The sequence below is a fragment of the Microplitis mediator genome, chromosome 8, assembly GCF_029852145.1.
Source record: "Microplitis mediator isolate UGA2020A chromosome 8, iyMicMedi2.1, whole genome shotgun sequence".
Classification (NCBI taxonomy): domain Eukaryota; kingdom Metazoa; phylum Arthropoda; class Insecta; order Hymenoptera; family Braconidae; genus Microplitis; species Microplitis mediator.
The window spans coordinates 21,298,992-21,319,502 of record NC_079976.1 but is presented as its reverse complement, the minus strand read 5'-3'; the positions used below and the strand labels follow the sequence as shown (position 1 = coordinate 21,319,502).

Below are 20,511 nucleotides of genomic sequence, written 5' to 3'. Positions count from 1 at the left end.
ATTCCGATATGATATCAAAGCTTGAAGGACACTTCTCGAATCCGTAAAAATTGTAAAACACTTACTCTTCGATTTTTGGATTAGAGATGAAGTCTCAACAATAGCCATAGCTTCTAAAGTGAAAATTGACGCATACTTTGGGGCCCTGAAATAATGTTCCACTGGCTCATCCCATTCAATCACTGAGAAGCCTCCAAAAGACTTATTTGGAGCTTTAGATCCATCCGTAAAGAAACATGTCGTACCATTTAAAAAATCATGAAAGATATCTCTGAAGAGCCTTGACAGTCAGCCGCGCCTTTAATTTCATCACTTTTTTCAAACGAGACTATAGGGTGAAACCAAGCCGATTGCAATTCATAACTAAAGCATTCTGGACTGCGAGAAGTCTTAATAAGATGACTAAATTTTTCAACATCACGGAAACAGGTAGCTGAATTAGTGGGCCCTTCTCTGTTGATTACAGTAGGGTTATCCTCAATTTCTATGATGTCGTATAAACTTCTTATAGCCTTATGGTCATACCTAGCAAATGCTCTGGTTAAAAAATTACGGGCTAGGTATTTAAACCTTAAATCCAACGTAGGCTCCTTCGCCTCAGCTAGAATGATGCTTGTAGGCGTAGTCGACGAGAACTAGAAACCTAAAGCTGCCTTCAATGATCTGAACTGGATCCTATCCAACAGATGGCTATCAGATTTAGTAAGTTTATGGAACAAGAAGCTACCATGCTCTATTCTAGACCAAATTAATTCTCGGTATAAACCCAAAAGCAACGATGGGTCTGCTCTCCACCGAGTTCGTCTTAGACATCCTATAATTTTCAGTGCATTACCGCATTTCTTAACTACCTCCTTAATGTGGTCACTCCATTTGAGAGTAGAATGCAAATGCATTCCTAAAAAACGGACATTTTCGCAACTTTCAGTTTCACTACCAATAACATTAATTTTCCACACTCTGCGACCTTTAACTTTTTTCCTGTTTTCTTTCCTATGTATTTCCGAGTTTTTTCTACTACAGTTGACAAACTTAGTTTTTAAAACTAAAAGTTCTAAGCCTAACCGATCTAATTCACGACAAATCACAATCATTACATTTTCTAAATTATAAATGGCTTTTTGGGTAGATTTATTGCATGAGGAAATACAAACATCATCGGCAGACTAAACAACTTCACAATCTCCACCCTGATTTACAATCCCGTCCAAATCCATTACATAGATCGCGTAAAAAATGCGACTACGGACACTGCCCTGCGGGAAACTACGGTACACCCATTAATATTAATCAATTTCTCCGAATTAAAATTTGAGGCATCGTTCTGAGATTACGTTATATACAAATGACACTAACTTGAGTGGAAAACCCAGACACTTCAGTTTCTCAACTAGAACATCTGGCAAGTCATTATCATAAGCAGATTTGATATCAACAAATAGAGCAGCAGTGACTAAACCTTCTTTAAAGGCTTTAAGAATATCCGCACTCAAGATTGTAAGATTGTCGGCACCAGACCTATTTTTCCTGAATCCATTCTGCAACTCGGCTTATTAACCCTGATGAATCGATCCGGCTCGAAGGACCACATAAAATGTTGTAATAATAATTTAATAAATACATGCCAGGTCTGGTTAGTGGTTGAGATGTTGTAAAAATACGCATATTAAAAAATATAACAATATTTTTATTTGTCACATCACATCATATCACTGGGTTACATAATTAAATCGTTGATTTAATATAATTAATACTGTAAGATGTTTGAGCTCATGAATGCGTGATGAGTTGAATAAAAATTATAGAATTGAGCTCGAGTAATTAATTGAATTGAATTGAGATCATTAATTTGAGTCTAGGTTGAACACTTAGTTGATTGTAAAAATGTCATGATAATAAGTAACATGAAAACAGAGGTTACCGAGCGAAGTTAATGATTGAACACTTAATGATTATTTTTAAGAGCATCAAACGCATAATATTTGAGTACATTAAATCTCGAGAAAATTTCACACTGAGTTTAATTGATTGCAATGAGTTTATAATCAATTACACTGAATTTAAATTGTTTGTGAAACGAAGTAGCATGATTGCAGAGGCTACCGAGCGAGAATAATATTGAGAATGAATAATTGAGCATCAGAATAATTATTAAATTGAGTCTTTTAATTATATGAGCACTTTAAATAATTTAATAATTAATAATGAAGCACCTGTTATCGTTTCCGTTGGAGTAACCTCTTAAAAAACGTAGTCGTTGATCACTTGAATGTCTTGAGTACGGAATTAAGTATTTTGTTGAGTTTATATGGATGAATTATATAAATAATTATATAATTTTGGAGCTCGATGATTTCTTGATTTGTTTAAATTTATATTTTAATTTCTTTTCTCGAGATGAGCGCGAAATGATAGGATTAATTAGAACACGTGTTAACACTTAGAATTTTCGTTGCGAAAGATGATAGCGTCGGTCTTCTCGACACGAGGCAGGAAACAGCCAATGTGCGTGCGCCGCACTGCGCATGATCAAGTTTAAATTTTACAGACACTAGGCCCCCGTAGATGCTGCCTCTATCTGCCGGAAGTGCAACTACATTTGAATTTAAATGTAGTTGTAATTACGCAACACGGTTGATAAAACGTACAGAGAAGTAAACTTGGCGCTGCAGTAGTAAACTTCAGCGACTCAACCCATAGTGCTTTTTTGAAGGGAACAAAATTTTCTATAAAATTCTCATTCAAATTTTTGGTGTTCTGTCATTAGTTTACGCTCTGCAAACCGAAGAATGACAGCTAAATTACTCAAGGCACTTTCGAAGAACACTAAGTTTTTTACAAATTGTGACAAATAGCACTTCTATATCATAAAATGCAGCCGAGTATTAGAAAATTTAAAAAAAAGTTATTCAATTTACGTGTATTTTGAACGGGAAATCTTCGAAATCAAATGGGAAGTACTTAGATTTAAAAACAAGAGCCCAAACTTGGCAGGAATTTTTTTGTTAGCATAAAGAAAAATATTGTGCTTGATGAGCAAAGAAAAACTTTTACCGGAAACAAAGCACCCTAGTACTCATTGTGAACAACGTTCTAACAGCAATAAAAGAGTTGATTAATTTTTTCATATGTTCTTCGTCCAGTTGAACCATTTTAAAATGAAGTATCACTAATTTTCTCGAATTAGTAAACTGTTTCAAAAACCGAGAAGTTTATTACTTCAAATAAACAAAACTTACAATAAAAATAGATCACAATAAGATGAAGAGAATGTGAAATTGCGTAAGTTATACTATTTAAAAGAAATCTCAAATATTTATTTACCTTACAGCCCTCGCAACTGGTCACACCATAATGGAACCCGCTAGCTTTATCACCACACACTTTACAAGGGACAAAGCTCTTGGCAGGAGTGGAACTATTAGAATCTGCAGCTGCATAATGTTGCTCTGTAATTATAGAAAAAACATTTTGTAATGAATGTTGTATATTCTTTCCAGAAAATAAACGATATTTTGTTAGAGTTCTTTAATGGAATAATTTTAAGATTATACAGATGTCAGACACTTTTCTAAGAAAATCTTGTAAATAAATAATATACTAGAGGGTTCGGTTAAAAGAGAGCGTGGACGAGTAAATGCAACTCCGAAGGAATTAGAATTTCTGAGTGAATAGAAAAAGAGGTAAAAATTCTTCGCAAAAATCTAATTAACGTTTGACCCGATGGGCCAACTCTGAAGCTTCCACTGATTTTGAATACAGAGAGCTCAAAATTGTTGTTATTTGTAAATGTCGCGTCACGGCAAGCATTGTTTTCTGATCCAGGAATCTTCGTGCTTGCACACATGTAATGGTCACATATGGCTATATATAGCCATGCAAAGTTATTCTAACTTAGAAATAAGTGTACAGCTATCACTGATACATTTTCTGGAGAAAATGTACCGCTCTTCCAAAAAGGTCATGTTTTTTTCGTAAATCCAAACATTTAAGACATATTAAAGCTCAAAGCTTAATTTGTTTGCAGAACCTGGCGGTTTTGCTTGAAATTTTTTTACTCTATAACCCATAGACATGTAATTAAGCGCTATAAGTTTTTTTGTAGGAAATTTATCGCTTATAAAGAATCGTTTTTTACGCTTTTTTCGTTAAACCAACCATTCAAGTGGTATTGAAGTTCACAGTCTGATATATTCACAAAACAACGGTTTATGTTAAAAATTCTATAACTCTTCAGCAAAAGACTATATCTTCCCACTTTACACTCATCTGTCGAAAATTCACCGCTTTACAAAACAAGTCTCTTATATTTTTCAAATAAACTGACCGTTTAAGAGACATTTGCGCTCGAAATATAAAAGATTTTTTATATCATTGGAGCGGAATTTAAAGTTATCTTGTGAAACTTTTCTTTCAACTTAAAGCTTAAATGTCTCATGAATGATCAGATTTATTCGAAAGACATAAAAAACCTTTTTTGAAGAGCAGTGAATTTTCGACACACAAATGTTTAGTGCCTAAGTATATATCCCATTGCTGAAGAGGTATCAAATTTTAAATGAAAAACTTTACTTTTAAAATACATCAAGCTTAAAGCTTCAAAATCACCTAAATGATCGGATTTATGAAAAAAGTATAAAAAATCTTTATTGAAGGAGTAACAAATTTTCCACAAAAAAATTTATAGTGCTTAATTGTATGAATTTCAAAGAAAAACGCCAATTTTTCTAAAGAAATCAAACTTTGAGCTTCGATATCTCTTAAATTGTTGGATTCACGAAAAAAACATAAAAGACCTTTCTGAAAGAAGAATGAATTTTCTACTGAAACATGACTAGTTATAACTGTACAATTCTTTCTAAGCGAGTAATAAAATTTTTCTCATCGTACTAAAATGAAAAAGTATCATTACTTAGGCAGGGTTAAACGGCGTTGGAATAAACTTTTGTATTTTTAACTTCCCGCTAAGAAAATTGAAAATTTTCAAAAATTCGGGGAGTTATTGGTTGTGGTCCGATTTTCGAAAATCGAATTTCTATCAGATCTTGACGTTTTGAGGTTCTAGGAAACTATTCTGACTAATTTCAAGATGATGTCCGAGTATATGTATGTGTGTATGTACGTACTTACGTACGTATGTAAATATCTGTAACTTTTGAACAGATAAACTGATCTTGATCGTCAAAATGTCATTCGACGCGGCTTGTCAATATCTAGAAGTTGTAAAAAATTGAGCTTGATCGGTAGGGTGCGTTCGGAGATATTCCAAAAATAATATTTTTTATAAAATGTTTTTTTTTGGATAACTTTCAATGTGGTCGCTGGATTGATTCCAAAATCTAATCAGCTTTAAAACTTTATAAGCCGCGTCAAATGCCACCTCAACCAGTAAAATCGGTTCATTCGTTCAAGAGAAACGTTGTCGAAAGACTTAAAAAATTTTTTTTTTTTTTAGTATTTTTCAAATTTCTCAAAAACGACTAGATGAGTCAGTTCCAAAATTTGATCAGCTTTAGAACTCAATAAAACGCGTCGATTGCCACCTCAACCATCTCAATCAGTCAATTCGTTTGAGGAATAACTTTGGAGAAAAAATGATAAAAAAAAAATTGAAAAAAACTGAAAATTACAACTTCTCTAATTTTTTCAAAGTTCTTAGTCAGAAATCAAAGAAATTAATTTTGAGCTTGAAATGGTTTAAAAAATCTTTCGAAAAATGTTTTCAAAATAATTATTAATTCTCATGGAAGAAAATCAAAATTGTTGAGTAAATAAAACTAAATTGATAATATAGAATTTATTCAAGTGAAAGATAAATTCAATTATTTATTACTTTTGTTTCTCATACATTGCTCCATTCGTTCAGTTATAAAACGAAGCAATTGCGTTCTACTGACGGCTCCACTCTACGTGAATAAGCATTATTACGCACGGTATATAGATATGAGAATATCGATATTACTTTCACCGACTCTCTGCTTCTTCTTTCCGTTCGTCATTGGCATACAACACACAACGCATTCTTGCAATTATTGTCAGTCTTAAATTTATCTCATTTGTCAGGAATAACTTCATTATTATCATTACATAATAACAGTTCCAGGAGTTATGATTAAAGAGGATTACAATCAGTAATAATTGATCATGAACAATTAAGAACATTGTTTTTTCACTTTGAAATTATACAAATTTTCTATCGTATAATATATGCTTTCCACATTAGCCTTGGGATACATAACACATACACTGTAAAAAGAGCGGTGTTAAAAATGAACTCATTTTAACTCTTCTCGGTGTAAGAGCGGTACCCTTTCGATTTTTTAATGTTCATCAAAAACAAAAAATAGTCCCCTAATTTGAAACATTCTAATATATATATTAGGGTGGTCGTTAAAAATTAAATTTTTTGAAACGCCCCATAAAAAGCTTCTTTTTAGTGAAAAAATACCTGGGGAATTTGGTTTTGTCTTTTTAAATAAAAAGAACACGTGCCGAAGGACGATCAAAGTTCATTTTTCGATACAATCGCGGTTTTTTTTAAATGTCTCATGAAATATGCAGATTAACGGAAAAAACCCTAGAAACAATTTTGTAGGAAATTAAATTCTCGACAAAAAAGGTCATGTTCATTTTTTTTATAAAATGTGTATTTACGAAGATATTTTAAAAAAACTTTGTTTAGATCTGATGGAATGAGCGTTTGAAGGATTACAAATTTTGAAAATAACATTTTTCTAAGTATGTAGAAACTGTAACAAGCATTAATAATTGATACGTTATGAGTTACGAAGTTGTCTATATTTAAGAAAAAACGTGATTTTTAATATTCGTTATCCTTAAAATACTCAATTCATTAGATCTAAAAAAAGTTTTTTTTAAAATATCTACATAAATACACGTTTTATAAAAAAAATGAACATGACCTTTTTTGTCGAGAATTTAATTTCCTACAAAATTGTCCCTAGGGTTTTTTCCTTTAATCTGCATATATCATGAGACATTTAAAAAAAACCGCGATTGTATCGAAAAATGAACTTTAATCGTCCTTCGGCACGTGTTCTTTTTACTTAAAACGAAAAAACCAAATTCCCCACATATTTTTTCACTAAAAAAAAGCTTTTTATGGGGCTTCTGAGAAAATTTAATTTTTAACGACCACCCTAATATATATATATGTATATGTGTTTAAATCATGAGTTATATTTAACTCAGTACCACGAGTACGAGACAATAATTGATGAAAGCATTTATCTGATCACTTTCTTAATGCACTTTCTACAGTTGATCTCTATAAGACCCATAGTTTTTATCTTTCGACCTCTCTGAATTTATTGTACTATATTTTGCTTTATGATTCTATACTTCATAGGAATCGATAGACGTATATAAAAAAGTTCATATTATTGGAAATAATGATTTTATCGCAGATAAAATATGGTGATACTTAAATAGTTCATTTTCTGAATTAAAATAAAGATCAGACAGGTGTTATGAAATGAGAACCCGGAAACGTGACCAAGCATACGCTTAAGACTTAATTAGTCTAGTCAATTCGGACGCTAATCTCAACTCTCTCGTTTTCTTTATTCCCTTCTCTTCTCTTATTTAATCGCGCACAGAGTATACAGAAATACTCTCGTAAAATTGTGTCACGTATCTGTGAAGACGTTTGCACTTTAGATTCCTACAACTGCTTCATCCATTATTCTATGTGTTTTACTTTTGTCTCTTTATACATTTATACTATTTCTTCAGCTCATTCTAGCTGGATAGTTTAATAACTCGTGATTATTTTCAAAACATTCAAACTTAAGTATAATATATTACATTTTACGAAACTGTATTTCCTAGTTTAGTTACTACATACTGTATTTTTTTTCTTTTTCAAGTATTTTCCTAAACGAAACAGGTCTGGAAACCTGTAAAACTATTAGAAGAATAAATAGTAAGACTTCAAAATTGAATTCGTATTGATTCAATTTTTCTAGGCTTTTACTACTGTATCTTAGATTTTACAAAAATGACAAGCCCTAACGGACCCAAATTACGGTAAATTACGGTAATCCACCGTAAAATACCGATTTACCGTAAATTACGGTGGATTTACCGTAATTTACGGTGGTTTTACCGTAATTTACGGTGGATTTTCCGTAATTTACGGTGGATTTACCGTAAAATACGGAAATATGGTAATCCACCGTAAAATACGGTAATTCGGTAATCCACCCGAATTTTTTTACGGTAGATTTATCGTATTCAACAGTAAATTTACGGTATACCCGCCGTAATTTACGGTAATCCACCGTAAAGTACCGATTTACCGTAAATTACGGTGGATTTACCGCAATTTACGGTGGTTTTACCGTAATTTACGGTGGATTTACCGTAAAATACGGAAATACGGTAATCCACCGTAAATTACGGTAATTCGGTAATCCATCCGAATTTTTTTACGGTAGATTTATCGTATTCGACGGTAAATTTACGGTATACCCGCCGTAATTTACGGCAATCCACCGTAATGTACCGATTTACCGTAAATTACGGTGGATTTACCGTAATTTACGGTGAATTTACCGTAATTTACGGTAAATCTACTCGAATTTTATGGTATTCTACGGTAGATTTACGGTGAAAATACCGTGAATTTACGGTAATTCAGGTCTGCTAAGGAGGTCACTTAATTCTGATAACAGTAAATGTAAACTTATTTTGTTAACTTCATTTTATTCTTTGTTCTGTTATCCCTCTACATCAATTTATCATTGTTTCATTACGAATAACGAAACGAAATGAATTTTACGGGAATTATTTTAGCAATAATAAATAACTTGTTAAAATATTTTAATGAATCCACATGAAAAAATAAAACTTTTTATTGTTACATCATCTCTTTGTCTAATAATTAATAACAACATCGTTCAATAGGTGTATTATAATGATTTTTTAAATATAATCAAAACAATTATAATCATTTCAGTACAATCTATAAACAAAACTTCAGAATAATCCATAATCATGTTGGGTATTTTATTATAATGATCAATTCAACAGGAAGTAAAGTCAATATTCAAAGCAACAAAGTTATCGAAGTTAAATTTTATCTAATAGTAATACCAATCTGTTGTGTAATTGGTATATAGTATTAAATATTATGTAATAGAATAGGTCGGTGGATAAGACGCGGTGAATGTTTTTACTCTTTGAAATGGATTAGGAGTCGAAAGGTTGACGTCAAGAATAAATTGCCATAAATTTGTTCTAAGTACATAAAAAATTAAGTAAAAATAGAAAGAGAGAGGTATATGTAGACAGAAGAGTTGCCTTATAGCTGTTTGATACTTTTTTCTTGCCAGCCAAGTAGGTGGCTCCATCGTCTGTTGTAAAGGTTATAGCTTCAAACAAGAGTCTTCCGGGAGAGTTTAATGAGACTTCATAATCGTAATACCGATATTATTTCATAAATTTATTATTTTCCATATATATGTATATATATATGGTTTAATTCAGATGTTTAGTAAAGAAATGATAAAAAAAAATAGTGATAAAAAATCCACATTTTTTAAATTTTATACATAATAAATATTAATAAATAAAGACTTAATTGGTAATGATACGATCGTGGAAGAATATATAAGCAGCTAGAAGTAAAGAAAGATTAGTGCTGTATAGGGAATAGAAGGAATAAAACGAACAAGTCATAGAACGGTAGACTGGAGCGTGTTAGCAAACAAGAAGAGAAAAAACATAAGCGGAAGAGAAATAGAATAAAGGAGCAAAGTGGTGAAACATCATGTTTTTTTTCTATCCTGTATATAACTCTCTGCAACGGTCATTGACCTTTTCGTATTATCCAACATTCTATAACTATCGTTTATCTTTCGAATAATTTATACTAAATAAATTATTAATATTACTTTTGAAAATTTTGATACTGTGAACCATACTACGATTTATAAAAGTATTGTTAAATAAGTATCCATTTATAGAATAAATAGTGCATTACAATGATACTCAAATGCTATACATAGACCAAAAATTATCAAAACAATCTTGATTTTAAACTTTATTTTCAAATACAATAATTTTGATTGATTACCAAATTTGGATGATCGTTTTTTGCGAAATGAGTTTTATTTTTATTTAAACAAAAAATATAGATAGACATTGATAAATCCAACAGTGATTTTTTCTTGTGGTTAGGGTATTACACACAGATCCCACGTTCGATTGTCCTGCATAGATAAGCACCCGCAAATAAGTACAACGACCCAACCAGAGCAATTATTTACGTTAATGAAAAGCCGGAAAATGGAAGAAACGAAAGAGTAAACAATGTAGCTCTTACAATCATACTGTAGGTTTGATGTCGCTTCGATGGTATAGTGTTTAAAAAACTTCCTGCCACACCCTCCCTCCCCCAGCTCTGTTTTACATTTATAGTTTTTCAGAATGTATTTATGAACCCTTTGCTAATGCCTTCTTACGTAGACAAATTTACTCGAATTATAATCTATATATTGTGTGTACAGATTGACAATTTAATTTAATAATTTAATGAAATTATACTCTAATTCCATAAATATTCAAAAGGTTTGAATAGGTTTTGAGTAAACAAAAAAAAATAATTATAAGAGCGGCTGAGGCAGCCGTTCGGCACGCACGTAGCTCGGGCGATCACCGAAGTTAAGTAGCATCGAGCATGATCACTACTTGGCTGGGTGACCGCTTAGCCACGCATCGGGTTCGAACGAAGATCTCTGACCATTAGGCGCGGGATGAAGAGCTATGGGAATTTTACCGATCACTAGAGCCTCACCCAAACCGAAACTGTACTGGCTAGGTTTTCTCAGTGATTTTCCTACGCCGCTGCAACTCCATTGCACTAGGGAGGTAGTAGGGCATCACCGTAATGATGCAGTACAGTACAAGCACAAGTCGGGCCACAACCGCACAATAAAGGAGGTAAAAAAGAAAAATAGGATGATTAACAAATAAAAGTATTGAAGCTAGATTGTAATAACCGCAAGGTGAATCAATAAAAAATAAACAAAACAAATAATTATAAGAAAACACAGGGTTAAAGATAATAAAATTGTTTATGACAAAACTAGTTTGAAACGACTATTTTTTATTCTGCACGGAGAGAAAAAAATAGTTCCGATTCCTATGCTATCTTTTGAACCAATGAATCGATTTTGACGTTTGAGGTGGCGTTCGACGCAGTTTTCCGGTCTCTGACGCTCAAGTTTTTTTTGGAAATAATCAATTCAACGTTTTTGATTATGTTCGATAAAAACACTTTTTTTTAAATTTTTTTCGTTAACGATACCTTTTGAACGAATGAACCGATTCTGATGGTTAAGGTGGCATTCGACTCGACTTACGAAGTTTTAGTGCTGATTAGATTTTGGAATCAGTCTATCAAACACATTACAAGTTATAAAAAAAAAATACATTTTTGAAAAAATTTTATATTTGGCATATCTCCGAACGCACCCAACTGATCAAGCTCAATTTTTGAGAGCTTGTAGAATTTAACAAGACGCGTCGAATGCCACCTTGGAGATTAAAATCGGTTTATCCGTTCAAAAGTTACAGAATATTTACATACAGACGTACGTACGTATGTACACTTGGACATCCTCTTGAAAATAGTCAGGATGACCTCCTGGTACCTTAAAACGACGAGGTCTATCAAAACTCAGTTTTCAAAAATCGGACCAAAACCTATGACTTCCCTTTTTTTTGAAAAATTCCAATTTTCTCAGCGAGAAGTTAAAAATAAACGCTATTGTTTTTCTAGTATCGATGGTAAGTTTCAATTAGAATTTCAAGCCCATAAGTCTTTTGGCTATAAAACGTAAAAGTTGTCATTTATCACGCCCCCACTAACCCCCGTGAGAGTCGATTAAAAATAAAAAAATACGCTATTGATTTTCTTATATCGCAGGTAATATTCATTTGAAATTTTAAGTAGGTCTTTTGGTTAAAACAGCCTAAGAATTGTAATTTTTACGACCTCTCGAAGGCCCGCAAGAATTGATTTTATGAAAAAATTGACTTCATTGAATTTCTCGTATTGAAGCCAATATTTATCTTAAATTTCAAGTCTGTCGATCTTGGTCAAAAAGCGTGAAATTTTTTAATTTTCGTTAGTGACGAATGCTATGGCAACAGTTACTATTCAAGCGGTTGTATGTATGGGCGTGTTCGGCCGAACTAAGTCCTTAGTAAACATAGTAAGATTTTATACAGTAAAAGCATATTTACTATACCAAATCTTACTAAGCCCTTAGTAAATTTGCTCAGGACTTAGTTCGGCCGAACACGGCCTATGTGTGTCCAGCCAGCTTACTCACTTAAGAGTGTCTGTTCGTAAAATCCGTTCTTAATGGGTGTTTTCGTCATGAAATAAATAGGCCAAATTTGAAGTAAATATGATCTATAGTTTTGGAGATCTTGCGACGAATGAGTTACATAGATAATACATATTGTAATTTTATGTGTAACTAATATGTATTCAATATAAGTTTTCTCGAAGAAAATAAAAAAGAGAGAGTGGAAGAGAAAGTATTAAGAAGAGGGTCTTTTAAAAGGTGCGAAGCTATTTTGAATACGACATTCATGAAATCTTATCTTAGTTAGTGTTTGTGGCATGAAAGGAATATAAATGCCAAATTTCAAGGGAGTACGACCTATAGTTTCAAATATCCCGAGATAAGTTATTAAGAACCAACCGTTGCCATAACAACCGTTGTCATAACAGCTGTTGCCATAGCAATCGTTGCCATAACAATCAGTTTAGTATTTGAGAACTGGTAGCAACTGTTAATTTTCAAATTACTGAAAAATTCTGATTTCATGTTTTTTTTTCTTCAATAATTTTTCAATGAAAACATTTATCCTTATGATATAAAAAGATCGTCAAAGCTGATAGGATAAACTGGGTTTTTCTCTTTTCGCTTTTTGTTTTACGGTAATTTTTCAAATTTTAATAAAGGTTTAAACTTACATGATTGATTTTTGAGTTACATTCAAAACTCCATTTTTTCATCTTTGACAGTTTTTGAACTCGAAGTTCATGAAATTCAATGGTGAAAATAAGCTTTACAAGAAACAAATGTGATTCTGATGGGCTGGAATAATATCACAAACTTATGCAGTAGGCAGAAATGAGCCATCTTTCCATCTCTAGGGATGAAAACGATATTTTTATTCCTCTAATTCGCATCGATCTAAATTTAGCTGGTTTCTACTGGCTACAAACTCGGAAACTCGTTGTTGTAATGCAAATAATAAGAAAAAATAATTACTTTGACTAAACTTTGGAAGGAATCAATGTATTTGAATTTTATTAATATCGCTTCAAACGGTCGTTCGAAATTCGTATCTGAAATATTAGATTTTGAAACGATTCATATCAGGAGTTCTTGATATGATCAACTAAAAAAGGACCACATAATTTTAGAAATATATCGTTTACTGTATCTTTTGAGCAAATTCATCGATGGAAGCGTGTTGTGCAGGCATAAAAAAGCCTTATTGTGCTTTAACGCAATCGGATTTAGAGATCAATTAGTCTAGTAATTGTCTAGTTATTCAGAGAAAGTTTTGAGAATTTTTTCATTTTTAATACTTTAAAATCATTTGAACGAATGGTTTAAAACTCGGTTCCATTGTAAATGTTAATTAGTACCTTCAACTATCCTCAGACCTAATTGAAAGACTGCATAATTTAGAAGTAGTAGAGTATTTGTACGCATACTCAAACCTTATCCTAAAGTTAGTCAGAAATGCATCTTAAAATTTTAAAATATAGACGCCTGTCATAAACTATAGATGCCTATTATAAACGAAAAATCTGAAAAAAAAAGCGTAATCAATAACTTATTTTTTTCTTTCAATCATTACTTTTCACCGTCGCAAGTTAAAAAATTAGACAAAGTAAATTTTATACCCTTTAATAATGATAAAATGTGCTGAGAATAATATAACAAATATCGCAATGCGGAACAAGTTTATTCTCGTCATTCTGGAAGCTTCGAGTCTCTGATTCAACTCATGACAAAACAACTAAGCAGTTGAAGCCAGAGGCGAAGATGAATTGAGAGTTCGTAGAGCTACAGAAATAGCTACCATAAGGATTTATAATTAAATCTCGATATTATTAAATAATTACAAGCAAAATACAAGCTACAATCGAGAAATTTCCTACCGAACAGATCAGTTGATTTAAAGATTCTTCTACCTGTTTAGTAGATGAAATGATCAGCACTGTTCGAAAAAATCTGAAAAACGGTTGACCACGCGAACTAATAAAAGAAACTTCCAAGTATATTCAAGCTCTCCGATCTCACGCGGAGAAAAAAATATATAGGGAAATTTAAAGAAAATAGAAATAAATCGTGATTTTTCAATTATTAAGATCCTGCTAAATATAAGTAAAAATTAAATTCTCAAGATAGTAAAAATTACACTATTTCAGAATTTGGTAATGGTCTAGAAGTGGGGCTCCACCTATTTTTCAAAGTTCCAAGTGCTTACACCTTAAATATCTATAATTAAACTTTTTCCACGTGTTCAGCTACACGGCGCATTAAATTTTCTGTATGTGTTTTTGTCTCTAACACAAGATATCTATCCGAACCTTGTAACTAAGGTGTGCAAAATTGATAAAAAATGACACAAATTATGCTAATTTTCCAAAATAAATTTAATAAATTTCTAATAAATACAAATAATTAATTTTATTAATACCGTGAGATGGACGGTGGCGATAGAAAGGTCTAACTAAGAGTTACAAATATTTTTTGAGCTCTTGTATAGTGAAAATTGGCATATTTCTGTTATTTCAATACACTAACGGTGTACAACAGCTCACCGAGCACTTTGTTGCAAGCAGTTTGGACGGTATCCGCCTTCCTTTGCTAGTATAGTGTCTGGCTGAAGCCCGCAACACAGTTTTACGCCGGCTCGTACTGGTAAGAGATGTAGTCTAAGGCAAGAGTGCGTTAACATAGCCTTACTGACGAGTCCGTTAACGTACTTAGGACGAAACTACAAAAATTATGGCAAATAGGCATATATCTTAAGTTTTGGTGGTTGACTTAAGAGTCAATACATAGAATAATAAGAAAAATATGTCAAATGGTGCAGTGTAGCACGGAACAGAAAAATTTCAAACTAAATCTGTAAATCAAGCTAATTTTATACCTTTGGTATACACGTACAATTTATTAATGCTTAAATAACACCTAAATAAGCAAGTACATCTTCAATCCGCCGACAAATGCTAGAGATTGAAATTGGTTTCAAAGCGATTTGTCTATATTTGGTCTTTTGCTTGATATAAACAGGTGGAGCCCCGATTATAGACCATTACCCAGAATTTGTAAGATTTTAATAAGATCATTTATAAATGACAAAAACCTTGATTTAACTTGATGATTAGCTGTTTTTGATAGATATCATAAAAATCCGGCTATTGCAGTCGTTCTCACGGTACTATTTTCATAGAATTTTCGATAATTTCCATAATTTATCCTAATTAATCAAGTAGGTACCAAAAGTATCATTGGTTCAAACGCATATATACACACATTATATACATGTGTATATATATATACTAGCTGTTACCCGCCCACTTCGCTGGGCATTTTGTAATGTTAGATGAGTCTATATTTTATTTTGATTATTGATATCAATATCCTAGCATTAACCTTCAAACATCCGTAAATTTACTTACTCTCTTGCACTTTTTTATGTAAAAAAAAGTTGTAAGTGGTAAAATAAGTATGAGTAAATTATGTGTTGTATCCTTCTTAATTTTCGTAACTTATATTCATTTCAAGTATCAATATTAAAGGTCTAATTCTTACGTCGTCGCAAACCACTAAAGAGGTTGATTGTTATAAAACAAAGTTTAACTCCATTTTTTTTCTCGTATCGTAGGTACGATTCATTTCAAATATTAAATCTGTGAGTCTCTTGGTCAAAAAACGTGAAAATTTGCAATTCTTACGCCCCCGTAGAGCCAAACCGGAGTCGATTTTATGAAAAAAATTTATACCATTTATTTCTTCGTATCGTTGATAATAATCATTTAAAATTTTGGGCCTGTAGATCTTTTTTCCTTAAAACGGGACCCTGGTTAAAAATAAGCATTAAAAAGAATTAATTTTTCAAGATTTTTAATCCTTTTTAATACTCTTAATCCTCTCTCAAACGGCCACGTTACATGGATTAATCCTTTTTAATTCTCTTTTTTAACCAGGGGAAAACTTACATTTTTTACACTCCCGCACAATCCCACCAAAATGGATTTTTAAGAAAAAAATTACATCACTTATTTCCTCTTATCGTAAGTGATTTTCATTTCGAGTTTTAAGTCTGTAGGTCTCTTGGCCGAAAAACGTAAAAATTTACATTTTTTACGCCCCCACAAAGCTGCGCTTATAAATACATATATAGATATATATTAGGGCGATTCACTCTAGATCACCATTTTTTTTTTTCAAGCCCCACTCAAAAATTTTGTAGCATATGAAAAATAAAAAATTCTCACCAAACTTAAGTTCGCAACTCTAATTTTTAGAGGTTGCTCAACGAACTTTTAGTTTTTCCATTTAAATAACATGGAAAACCTTTCTTTTTTTTTCTTTGCTTCCGCAAACCATCAAGGAATATTTTTTTTTTAAATATCTGGCTGACGTTCTTATAGTAGACTTAATTCTCTGCAAAAAAATTCATTGAGTCAAGTCTGTAAGTTCAATATTTTCATCGTAATTTACTTCACAAATTGTGATTTTTGTGGTAATTAGATTTTAATGCACTTGGAAACGAAACTATTAGTGATAGACAAAATCTGTAAATGGCAATCTCGTAAATTATTTAATACTCTAAAATGACGCCTCAATAATTATCTCTGTACGACCAATACACGGAGAAAACGAGTCTCGAAAATATTTTAATATTTAATATATTTTAGTAAGAAATTCTAATACAAATCATTAAGTGCATTACTTTTACTTTTTATTACGAAATGTATAGTAAAAATTACAAAACAGTAATTAATACTATATGTTTACACGAAAAATAGCAATATTATTACGTTTATTACTATTTCATTTGTATTCTTTATTAATTGAATAGAAAATTCTATAAAGAAAATATTAAATTATTACTGAACGTTTAATAATACATTTTATTAGACGATTCAACGATTTTTACTCTGTAAAAATATAAAAATAAACTAAAAATTTGCATTAAAATCTCTACAGTATACAAAAATTACTAAACGACTTATAATTTTTCCAAAGCAGATCGATAAATTAAAAGTTGGTGGGGAAAGCGTATACAAATCTGTACTACAAGTTCAGAGACCTTCGTTCCAAGGAGATGCCGGACCGTCAGACGGGTGCCACAACCTGTACCTAACGGAGGTTATGTGTAAACACACACTTGCATAAAAAGTAAGAGTGTGTAATGACACGTATGAATAAACGAACGACAGATAAAAGTTACGTTCGAAGAAACCTAGGAATGAAGGAATGAAGAACATAATGGATGTATAATGTTCGTTCTGATGAACGTAATCTTTGAATATAGTTCCTTTCAATAAACCGAACATTTGGTTAAAGTGAGATTCGTAGAAACGAAAGAATGGAAAACGAAACATTTGTAAAAACGGAGGAACGGAGAATGAGACGTTTGTAAAAATGCGGATAACGGAGAACGAGACGTTTGTAGAAACGGAAGAACGAAGAACGTGACATGTGGACATGGTGAGAAACGGTTAACGTGAGTTTTATTAACAGTGACGTATGTTTAAAAAATTATTTGACAATATGTATTCTATTTATTTTTGTATATGTATTGTATTGCACTTGAATGGTCAAGGCTAGGTTACCCAGTCTTGGCCCAAGCCCGGGTAATCATTGTAACGGCCAGAACTGAGTACCCAATCTTGAGCCTAGCATGGGCCAATATAGGTGTGCCAAAGCTAGGTTCTCCAGAGATGGGCCAAGTAGGGCCCCGTCGTTCAACTCTGGCAGCTCCATGGGCTATTTCGAGAGAATGGATAGTCATAAGGCTGCTGAATTCTGTATGAGCAAATCCTTGAATTTCTTGAAAATTTTGTGTTTATTTAATCAAAATATGTATTTATTGTACACTTAAAGCACGGACCCATGGAAATAATAAATATTTCAGATATAAAAAAAATATATTTATGACTATATTAAAAATATATTTAAAATAGATGAGAAATATATAAAAAATACATAAATATGTATGTGAAATGTATTTGAAATATATAAAACATATATTTTGATTATATCACTTTTGGCCGTTTTTCGTACATTTAGAATACATCTAAAATATATGTGGAATGTATGCGTACATATATAAAAAATATATTCGAAATATATCTCTAAAAATACCTATAAAATACAAAAAAAAAAAATACATTTTTAATATATTTCGGTTGTATGCGCTGACTTAGGTTCCAAAAGTAGGGCGTCGTAGAGTTCGACCGGCGAATATCAGCTTCACGTTGCTAGTGGATGTCCTAACAGCCTGAGAGCTCCATTATCTGTCAACCGAATAGTTCCACTAGGGCGCAAAGCACTCCAGGTGTCAAAGTGGTCCAAAGTGCCAGGGCCCTCTGGATTTTTTTATGAAAAACTATCGAAGGGAGTGAAAAAATTCATTTGCATCCAACCAGGAAGTCCCACTGCCTCGTTGGCTGAAAATGATTTTTCTTACTCCCTTCGATAGTTTTTCAAAAGAAACCCCAGAGGGTTCTGGCACCTTGGACCACTCAAACACCTGGATCTCTTGGTGCTCCAGTGGGACTTTCTGGTTGGCTGCAAATGATTTTTTTCACGCCCTTCGATAGTTTTTCATAAAAAAGTACAGAGTGTCCTCACACCTTGGACCACTTTGACACCTGGAGTGCTTTGCGCCTTAGTAGAACTATTCGGTTGGCAGATAATGGAGCTCTCAGGCTGTTAGGACATCCACTAGCAACGCGAAGCTGATATTCGCCGGTCGAACTCTACGACATCCTACTTTTGGAACCTAAGTCAGCGCATACAATCGAAATATATTAAAAATGTATTTTATTGTACATACACTCGGACATCATCTCGAAATTAGTCAGAACTGCTCTCTAGAACCTCAAAACGTCGAGATCTGTTGAAAACTCGGTTTTCAAAAATTGGACCGAAGCCGATAACTATTTTTTGAAAATTTTCAATTTTCTTAGCGGAATGTTGTAAAAATATATTCTTACTCAAAAGAAATTTTAGTAGATGAGAGGCTTAGCGCATCAAGAAATTCGATTCCCTATTTAAATAGCATGGGAGTTAAAAGCTGGATAACGAGATTATTGAGAGCTCTTGTCGCAAGTGAAAGTGCGCGAGAAAAACAGGTCTTTTTGCTCGTATTCTTATCCTACCTAAATTGTATTTAAGCTATTATATCGTTATATATCGATTCATGAATAATTCATAAATATTTAATATGAAAGTTTTACAGATATTTGTTTAGTAATGTTTTTAATTCAATTCATAAACATATATATTAGGGTGCTTTGGAGACCTATATCTTAAAAATGGTAAACTAATCTACACTTTAATTCTGATTGCTTAGTTTTATTAGTGTTAAATGAATCTTACAATGTAAGTATGTTATAGTTAACAATCTATTCTAACAAATTACAAAATTCAGAAAAAAGATAATTCTAACTTTTTATTGATTGAATAAACGATTTTAAAAAAGAATCAAAGATGTAAAGCTCAATAAAGCACGCTTCAATTCATTTTAAATACCAAAAAAAAAAAAATATATATATATATTTCACAATGTATTAAAGTTAAAATTGAAGTTTCATGGATTCTTTGTGAAGTATTGAAATCACTATACAATTTTTATTGGTATATTTGCGGAAAAATTGAGAGCTTGAATAATAACAGCCAATCATTATACTTCTTTAGTCGAAGTTTAAATTGTTCGAGTTGAAAGTTTCATATCTTAAAAATATAGTCATAACTCCACTAAGCTATTAAACATGATTCAAGCCCTATAAAAACAGGCCACAAACAAGTCAATAAATGAATAAAAATCAGCTGGGTATAAGAATTTGTTTCAAAAAAGATGTTCTAATGCTATTTAAATAGTAGAACTTTGAAAGTAGATCGAAATTTCTTAAAATTAACCTCAGAAGTTAAATTCTAAGGCAATTTTTGTTTTATTGTCTATAATGAAATTTTTATATTAGGCCATAAAAAAAAGTATTCTAAAAAAACAGCACCTCATAAATATCGAGCTGTTATATCAGAAAAAAATTTTTCATACCTAGGACAAACTTCTAAAACTCTAAGAGTTAAAAAAATATGTTGTTTTTAACCACCGAAATATATATATACATAATATTTATTAATATATTCGATCTAAATAGCAAGCCATAAATCCCTGACCTATCTTTTAACTGACATATAGATAATA

The 20,511-nt window shown here is 31.9% G+C and overlaps 2 protein-coding genes across 6 annotated transcripts in view; one reads left to right on the top strand and one right to left on the bottom strand.

Moving 5' to 3' along the window:
* Window positions 1-20,511, top strand: part of LOC130672627 (uncharacterized) — a 167,616-nt gene that overhangs the window by 56,141 nt on the left and 90,964 nt on the right. The window lies entirely within an intron of this gene.
* The window catches only part of LOC130672624 (ecdysone-induced protein 78C), a 119,125-nt gene that overhangs the window by 49,992 nt on the left and 48,622 nt on the right, over window positions 1-20,511 (bottom strand). For all 5 annotated transcript variants that reach the window (XR_008990747.1, XM_057477266.1, XM_057477265.1 and 2 more), the window contains one exon: window positions 3,325-3,449. Coding sequence is in view for 4 of the 5 variants with exons in the window: in XM_057477266.1 (XP_057333249.1) it covers window positions 3,325-3,449 (125 nt within the window). In the remaining variant the exon portion in view is untranslated. The remainder of the gene's footprint in view (window positions 1-3,324; window positions 3,450-20,511) is intronic.